The 9,056-nt window shown below is 38.3% G+C and overlaps 1 protein-coding gene across 2 annotated transcripts; it reads left to right on the top strand.

Annotated features, from left to right (window-relative positions):
* The first annotated feature begins 3,611 nt into the window (after positions 1-3,611).
* On the top strand, positions 3,612-8,928 carry LOC306902731 (uncharacterized protein). 2 transcript variants are annotated; one of them, XM_079471549.1, is made up of 6 exons: positions 3,612-3,799; positions 5,217-5,528; positions 6,846-6,950; positions 7,085-7,198; positions 7,854-7,921; positions 8,512-8,928. In XM_079471549.1, the coding sequence occupies exons 1-6, from the start codon at positions 3,763-3,765 to the stop codon at positions 8,566-8,568; spliced, it is 693 nt and encodes a 230-aa protein (XP_079327675.1). In that variant the 5' UTR covers positions 3,612-3,762; the 3' UTR covers positions 8,569-8,928. The 2 variants fall into 2 exon arrangements, with proteins under 2 accessions (XP_079327675.1, XP_079327674.1); XM_079471548.1 differs by having other exon boundaries at positions 6,846-6,959.
* The last annotated feature ends 128 nt before the right edge of the window (positions 8,929-9,056 follow it).

Below are 9,056 nucleotides of genomic sequence, written 5' to 3'. Positions count from 1 at the left end.
AAAGGAGGAATTAGGAATTAGGCTTTTCAAAGAAAGAGGAATTAGTGACCCTCCAATCCATCGGTCCTCTCTCCACCGGCACTCCTCATCCTTCTGGGCGATGAAGGGAACAGGTTTGCTTGTTTCCAACACCTCCAATACAATGCAATCACCATCACTTGGGTTAGCTTTATTTATACCAACAGGTACATTGTTTTGCAGTAGAAAGACACATTGACATCCATCTTTACATACAATATCAAACCACGAGAATAACGACAATACCATCCCATGCTACATAAAATCCACCATTCTACACATGATTTAACACAGTGGGGACAAAGCAATTTTGGGGGGATTAAAAACCTCCGTCCAGAGGGAAGCTGAACTCTGTGCAAGGGCGAGAGTCTGAGGGATTTCCAGGCTTCCTCATAGACATCATGGTGTGGAAATCTCTCGGATGACACGTACATTTATTCATTTGTGCTCCGAAGATGCCGAAAGTTCTCATGTTCTCAGTTAAAAATGTTTAACGTCATGTGGGCGAGTAAAAAATCACACAAAGTTGATTTTTGGGTGAACATCCCCTTAACGTTCGGATAATATGAAAGTGTGATGATAGCTTCCTTAAGCAACACAGACACTGGTGACATTTTTACACACTGACCTGTGGTTAAGGTAGTTTGGTGCACATGAATATTCCTCCTAAAATCAATGAGCAGATCTTTAGCTTTCATATATTAAGCTGTAGGTAAGACTCTTCACAACACTGAACAACACCTGGGCCGTGGCTGTACTCATTTACCTGAAGCAAACTAACAATAACTGAATCATCTGCACATTTTATGATTGTTCTATTGTCGTAACTGCTTGAACACATGTTTGTGGAAAGAATAAATAGCAAAGATGACAGCACCCACCCTAAGTATTCACTTATTATAAATATCATGAAATACTGGACCTAATGCTTTTGCACATGATTTGAGTAGCCGAGAATAAATGTTATCAGGATTTTTTACGCACCTTAACTGAATAAAATACCTTTTCAACATTCTTGAGATCAACATTAAAATACTGGTTATCTATAAGTTTAAGACCCAAATCCTGAATTTCATTACTAAATTCAAAGTTATTAAATCTACAATAAAAACTGTTAAGATAATTTGCAAGTTCGATGTCCGAGTTAAACCATCTAACATAACAGGCGTGCTGCTGGTTAAATTGTTAGGCTTGCTATCATTTTCATACTCGCTCAAGCTGAACCAGAGTTATTTGCAGGATTTTTGTTTTCCAATTCATTTTTTTCATGAAAACAAATCTAGGTGTCGTCAGCCTAACAGTGATACGAGAAGCCGTGTGCCCGTCTGATGGGTCCCAAGGATGTCGTGTAGATGGAAAAAGCAGCGGTCCAAGCACCGATCCCTGAGGGACCCCAGTGATCATATGGTGAGTAGTGGAGAGTGAGCCCCTCCATGACACACTGAAGGATCTGCCGGAGTTGTAGGCTTTGAACCAGCGGAGAAGGGAACCTGAGATTCCTAAAGATGACAGCGTTGTTAGCAGTATCTGGTGATTGACAGTGTCAAACTCTGTGGTTTGTTTTGAAGCCAGACTGCTTGTCATCCAGTAGTTTTTTTCTGGGATAGGTAGGAAGACACCTGGTTGAAAACTGCCCTTTCAAGAGTTTTTTCAATAAATGGGAGGAGAGAGACAGGTCTGTAGTAGGGGCTTGACCTGGGCCTGTTTGAATGTGGATGGAAAAGTGCCGGTGAGCAGGGAGGTGTTGATGATGTGTGTGAGTGCAGGTGTGCTGGATATGGTCTGAAGGAGATAGGACGGGATTGGGTGAAGGGGACAGGTGGTGGGGTGGCGGGAGAGAAGTCGGGTGACTTCGGTGTCAGTCAATGGGGCGAAAGAGGAGAGTTCGATGTTTGAAGTGAGGGTAGTGTGTACCGAGGTCTGAGGTGAATTGTTTGCTGATGGATGATGCTTTCTCTGTGAAAAATACAGCAAAGTCCTCAGCAGTCAAAGATGTAGTGGCCGGAGGAGGAGGGAGCAAAGAAAAGAGTTATAGGTCTTGAAAAACAACAGAGTGTCGGTGCATTGCTGACCTTGGTGGTATAAACATATGTTTAGCTTTGGCAACACTAGCAGAGAAACAGGAGAGTAGTGACTGGTAAGTCCCCTAGATCAGCAAGACTTGTGCCATTTCCTTTTAACTTCGTTGTTCACGGAGGATGTCAGACAGCCAAGGGCAGGAGGGGGTGACACGAGGTGGTCTGGAGGAAAGAGGACAGAGATTCTCTAGACAGGATGTAAGCATGGAGTATAAGGTGTCGGTGGCAGTGTCAGCGTCTAGAGATGCAAAGTTGGAGGGAAGAGAGGATGGCACTTTAGCAGAGAGGGTGCTAGTGGAGAGAGAGTGAAGGTTCTGTCTAAAATAAACAGGTGGTGGTGTCGGTGTACTGCTTGTAGGGAGGAGCATATTGAAAGTGATGAAGAAGTGGTCAGAAATGTGAAGAGGTGTGACTTTAATGTTGTCTGTGGTGCAGTTACGGGTGTAGATGAGATAAAGCTGGTTTCCTGACCTGAGAGTACCAGCTAAAGCGAGGACGAACGAGGCAGTGATGGTGTGGAAGTCAGAAGCATAGGGTTTGTCCATGTGGATGTTGAAGTCCCCAAAGACTACGAGAGGGGCGCCATCCTCCAGAAATGATGAGAGCAGCACATCTAACTCTTCAATAAGATTGTGTAGAAGACCCGGGCAGCGGTAAACTACGACAATCCTGATCTGAGTAGGAGTAGTGATATTCACAGTCTGGTAGTCAAATGAATAGTTGTTGCATAGGGAAGATAGTGTGGAATATTTCCAACTATTGTTAATAAGCAAACCTGTGCCTCCTCCTCTTTCAGTTTGGTGGGGAGAGACTGAGTAAGACCTAGAATGTGAATGTCAGACTGGCTAGCAAAAGCAGGGATGACGTCAGTCTTGTTCACAGTTGTCTGGCAGTTCCAGAGACCCACAGAGAGAGTCAGAGGTGTGGAAGTGGAGGCAGGATTGTGACGGGCGAGAGTGAATGCGATGGGCCTTGCGTCTTGGGCGAGAGCACCATCTGCCGTGGAGAACAGGAATAAATTGGAACACATGATGTTAGTACACAAATAAATAAAAACAAAGGATTGTTAAATATACTGATGTGCCTTGCCGTATATTTAAGATTAAATATTAATTAAATAATTCACATTTAAGAGCTCAGTGTTGAGCTTACAATTGACCTTTCACCAGAGTTTGATTGACAGGCAATCTGACCAATCATAATACAGATATATGCAGCATATATACACACACTCACACACAGTTAGCTTTGTGTTTTGTGGGGACTTTCTTCAAACGTAATGACTTTTAGATTGCACAACCAGTATATCGTATCCTCGCACAAACCTTTTTACATAATAAAATAAAAAACATGTAATGTTCAGTAATGTATATATTTGATTAATGTATAATGCAATGTAAGTCGTGTTGGATAACAGCGTAAATGTAATCTAAACACATTATAGATGATCTCAGGTTTTACTCACAGTGACGTCAAACAAGCACAAACTCACACATTTGGAAACCACAGCGCTCCTCCTCCTCTTTACTTTAGTCAAGATACAACACAACGTTTCTTTAAGTGCCATGAAACAGCATTAATGCAACACTTCTGCTGAGTTTGGGATTATTTTATTATATTTTATAGTCTTTTAGAGAGTTATTATTTCTCAGCATCACAACAGAAAATGCTTTTCACATCACTTGTGTTGTGGACTCTGATGGGTAAGTTGACTTTATGTCTATATTTGCTTCTGTAATAATGTGTAGTGCGAGAACAACACATTACATAAAAGTTTCAGACTTAACGTAAAAACACATGAAATCACATAAAACTGTCATAAATAACATATTGCACATGCTCGGAAAAGTCCTCGATCAAATTCACATCACAAACACAGACAAAAATAAGCAGAATTTGACTTTGTTTCATATTCTTTAGAGGAAGTGATGAAAATAAAGAAAGAAGCTTTTTTTGAAGTTACTGAGTGTGGATTTGTGTGCACAAAATATCTTTCTTGATACCGACGTCTGGATTCTGATGAAACTTCAACGTGTACTCATTTACTCTATCAACTTCGCCGTCTAGACTGAACAATAATAACTGGTCAAAGCGCATAAACACGCCTGTGTAAAGATCTCCTTTCAGGCCGTGGATTGTATTTCGCAATTCATTTTATGTTGAGTTAAGAACATCAGAAAATACAAACGCTTGCTTACAATTTCCTCTTCTCTTTACATGCAAGTCACAACCACAGACAACATGCAAACATTCACACATCTCTTGCAGAAGCAAACACTTTATTTAACAACTACCTGTGGTGTAACGTCTGAAAGGTAAACAGGTTCATATGGGCCCAGGTGGACTGAGGCCTGCATCCGTACAGCCGACATCATCAGCATCATGACTTAAATAAATAATATGGATTAAAAATACTGATTGACTATATAAAGCATTATGCTGCGGGTTATTTGCATTTCTGTTATTTTTGGTGATGGTGGTGAAGTGGCTTCAGCTCAGCCTGCATGAAAGCCAAAAAAAACGAAATGAGCCGGACGACATCTGTGATTGTTTCTCGTCCTCTCTGCCTCTCCTTTAAAACTTTCTTCAACGTCGTCTTCCTTTGGCTTTGGTCCGTGTTGTGTTTGTGTTTCAACCAAACCATCTATTCAGCCATCTCGGTCTATTTGTTTGATGTGCACCAGGCTTCAGATGGCAGCGTTTACATTCATTAAGATAAACCTTATAGAGTATATATATACTTATATAGTTCTTATAGAGCAGAGATTCACTTTACAAGTGCAAAATCAGAAAATGCTGATGATTGACTAAGTGAGTCTACGGTTGCACTTATAGGGCCGGTTTCCCTGACAGGGCTTCAGCCTTAAATCCCAGACTTACTTTAATGTTAGAAGTGTATTGATCGAAATCAACTTGCACTGACACATCTTATAATATATCAATACGATTGTGTGTCTCAAGATGCACAACAGTCATGTTTTTTTGTAAAGTTGGTTTTTAAAAAGAACTTAAATATCCTAATTTAGAACTAAATCCTGATTTAAACTAACCTGTCCGGGAAACCGTCCTTAATGTGTAATTGATCATAAAAATAACTGATCGTGTGTTTGTGTTGTTCAGGTGTGTTTGGTGATGAAGTGAAGATATCGGTGATGGAGGGACATTCTGTTACTCTACACACTGATGTCACTCACATACACACAGATGATCTGATCGAGTGGAGGTTTGGAAACATCCGTATCGCCAGAATCAAGAGATCAGTGGATATTAATCCCACATATAACAAGACGGAGATATTCAGAGACAGACTGAAGATGAACAATCAGACTGGAGATCTCACCATCACAAACATCACATCTCAACACTCTGGACTTTATCATCTACAAATGACCATTGGAAATAAACAGACAGTCAAGAATTTCAATCTTAGTGGTGAGTAGAGTTTTACTGTGTAATTTGAACTGTATTTTTCTAAGTTGAGTTTGTAATTTCTTACCTTAAGAGACGGTTAGTCCCGCTCCTTGATTCTGGTTTGTACTGTGTGGTGACCATTTTACAAAAGCAGTTAAAAAGAACCTTGGGTATAGAGAGATGTATGGCCTAATATATGAACAATGGCATTGACTTTATAAATGTGAACTGTGTAACTGTCACAGTATTCACTGCAAAAACAAATATTTACTCGCAGGACTCCTTTTTTTTGCCGTCAAAATAGTGATGTCAAATGGTTGCAACCTGTTTTTTTTCGTAACAGGGAAGCGCACACGTTTTCCATATATAACAGTAAATTATGACACGTAAAACATAAGTTCAGATATATAAATGCACAGGGACATGCAGCCTACCTGCCATAAAAGAACACGTTCAGTATCAGTAAGCGTCTGTTCAAGGTAAGCGTGCATAACATCATCACTTTAAACTGCCGCCATTAAGACATGTAAGACTATTATGACATCAGCATCCATCATAATCGTAAACTTTATACGTTATGAGAATATACAGATAAACACAATAATAAGATGCTTGAGGTTTGGTTATTTATTCTGTATTAGACTACACAGGACTATCATCCCCGTCAGCTAATGACCTAGAGAGAGAAGACAATAACGTTCAAAAATCAATCAACATCAAAAAGTAATGGCTAAAAACTTGTGTATATAATAAATAAAAATGATTTTGGTTATTAATATGAATGTTTGTATGGTTTCTGACAAACAATTTGAAAATACATAATACAAAATTCAAAATATTTTTTTCTTATTTTAGCATTCTATATATATATATATATATATATATATATATATATATATTTATTTATACAGAACTTTATATTTACAGAAGAACTGACTATTGTGTCTGTAATTAGTTTGGCTGTCTACCAGTTTACGTCATCGAGATGGCGGCCTCCTCAGGTTAAAATGAGTATTACATTCAGGGTTTTTTTTAAGAATTGAACATATTTGATTAGTTTCTAACGACAAATGCTAGTAGTGTAAGGCTAATACAACGCATGAAGCCACACATCTCTCTATACCCTGAGTCTAGTGGAGTCGTGCCTGCCTAACAACACCCTTCAGCTGTGAATTATTCACAATCGTTATTATTGCTTACTTTTTTCATCACATCATAATTCACTTTGACATTTTTTAATCTTAACAATCACAGTGAAGTCTCACAGCGATAGATAAAGCATCAGTTTTATGTACTGTTGATCTATTTGCATTTCTGTGATTCTCTTTTATGTCTCAGCTTCCAGTACTGTCAGCATCAGTGAATCTACACAAACTCCATCATCATCATCACCTTCATCATCATCTTCGTCATCATCATCAACAACTTCAACAGTGAGTTCAGGTGTGTCAGGTAACCAGGCACATGTTCAGTGGTGTTGCAGTAGGGTTGGAAGGGATGGGGATTTAGCACTCGACTGACAAGATGCAATCGAATGAACTGAACTCTTACAGATGTGTTGTTGTGTATCATTGCAGGAGTAGATTCTACAACACTCATCTCTTGTGCTGTTGCTGCTGTCGCATCTCTGATGATTTTAACTCTTCTGATCTTCTGCATCCGCAGAAAACGCACAGACACACATGAAGAAGGTAAATGACTTACTGTCAAGAGAAAGAAAGCCATGAGCATTTTCTAGACAAGGAGGAGGGGCTTAGAGCAATAATTATATGGTTATTTAAAGTTTCATTTCCAAAATGAGAGCTCCATTTATGTCCATAAAATGTCAAAACTCACGTTTTTATTGCGCATTACAATTGATATCAATCAAACTGCAGTTGGTTTGTTTTGATTTAAGCCATAAAAACGAAAACATACACAATAAAAACATGATGAGACAATCGGTGTTGGGTGGAACTAGTTAGTAAGTTATTGGTCACTGTAATTTAATAACTTTTCCCTTAAAAAGTAAAGTAATGGATTACTCTTCATTGTCGGTAATTTAACTACAGTTACTTCTGATGTAATTCAACTACATATGTGTGTGCAATAGTGGATTTTACATCAAGATTCAAAGTCTGACTTTAAAATCCATGCTACCAACACTGAACACAATACACAACATGAGTTATTTCATATTGGAAACAAACTCTTCTGACTGATGCTTATTTACAGAGGATGTCATGAACTATATTTTACAGTCTAAGGGACGATTCACATTTGGCGTATTTTACGCAGTGACGTGGTTTCGATGGGTTTTTCTGGCCTCTGTAGAAATCTGATTCACATTTGTCTATATTGTTACAGTTCAGAGCCGTGAGAATGACGTCACTTACGCTGATATGACATTCTACAAACGAGACAAACACATAACAGTAAGTGTGAACGATCTTTTACAATAAAATATTTGCAGTTCTTTACACACATCAGTAAACAATAATACATTAACCTTTGTCAAATATACTCTCTTATGAAAATAAATCATGATTTTGTAGTAAAAGTGTAGTAACCACATTTTCTATGCATTCACTATCCATAGAAATATTACGGCCACGGTGTGGTAACTATGGTTTAACTAGTATTTATGTCTGTTGACTTGCAGTAATATCATGTTTATTTTTTTCCAAAAGGCAGTCTAGGCACAAAACCACTTGATATCATCTTGTAAAAGCGTCTGCTAAAGGACTAAATGTAAATGTAATAGTATTTAGGTGGGCTAGGATGTGAATTGGGACGTGCCGTAACATTAATGCATGAGAGTCAGATGATCATTGCAGAGCTCATAACACATCAGCCACAGATGCATCTTCACGAGTGTCAGATTCACGTTCATGGTTTCCTGTGAAACACTTCAACAGTGCAGAAACACAGTTTATTATGAAGTTGACTTTCTCTTATCTGTGTACATGACACATTATATCCAGTATAGCACTTTTAAATACACCTGCTTTTGTTTTTCTCACAGAGAGTTAAAGAAGAGGATGATGAGGTGGTGTACGCTGGTGTCAACACGAGACATTGACCTTTGAAATCCTGTGGATGCAGTTTCCTCAATACGTTTACATTTATTTTTTTATTTAAAAATATTTTAATCTAGCCGTGATTTATATAAAGGTCTTAAAACATCAGCATACTTAAATGTATAGACAGTGCTAAACTAGAACATTGAGTGCTTCAACACAAGGTGCATAAAGCCCCTTCACCACCAGGGGGCGTCGTTTCTCTCAAACATGACCAAAGGAGCTTATCATAATAACTGTGTAACTGTAAATACTTCATTAACACAATCTACTTTAGAAACGTCATGTAGAAATGTCATTTTTATTAATTTGATGTACTTGTATATTATTTGGTAATGTGAGTAAACACCTATAGGATCATGAAGAATGTATTTTTGTACCATTTTGTCCTTACAAACCACCAACAAATACTTTATTTTATAATATTTTAACCTTCAAATAGTTTCCTTGATGTTTTTCATATGGAATATTGTATCTCGCTGTATGCTGT

The sequence above is a fragment of the Barbatula barbatula genome (assembly GCF_947034865.1).
Source record: "Barbatula barbatula genome assembly, chromosome: 13".
NCBI lineage: Eukaryota > Metazoa > Chordata > Actinopteri > Cypriniformes > Nemacheilidae > Barbatula > Barbatula barbatula.
Note: the sequence above shows the minus strand (reverse complement) of the source record. Positions and strands in the feature narration are given on the sequence as shown.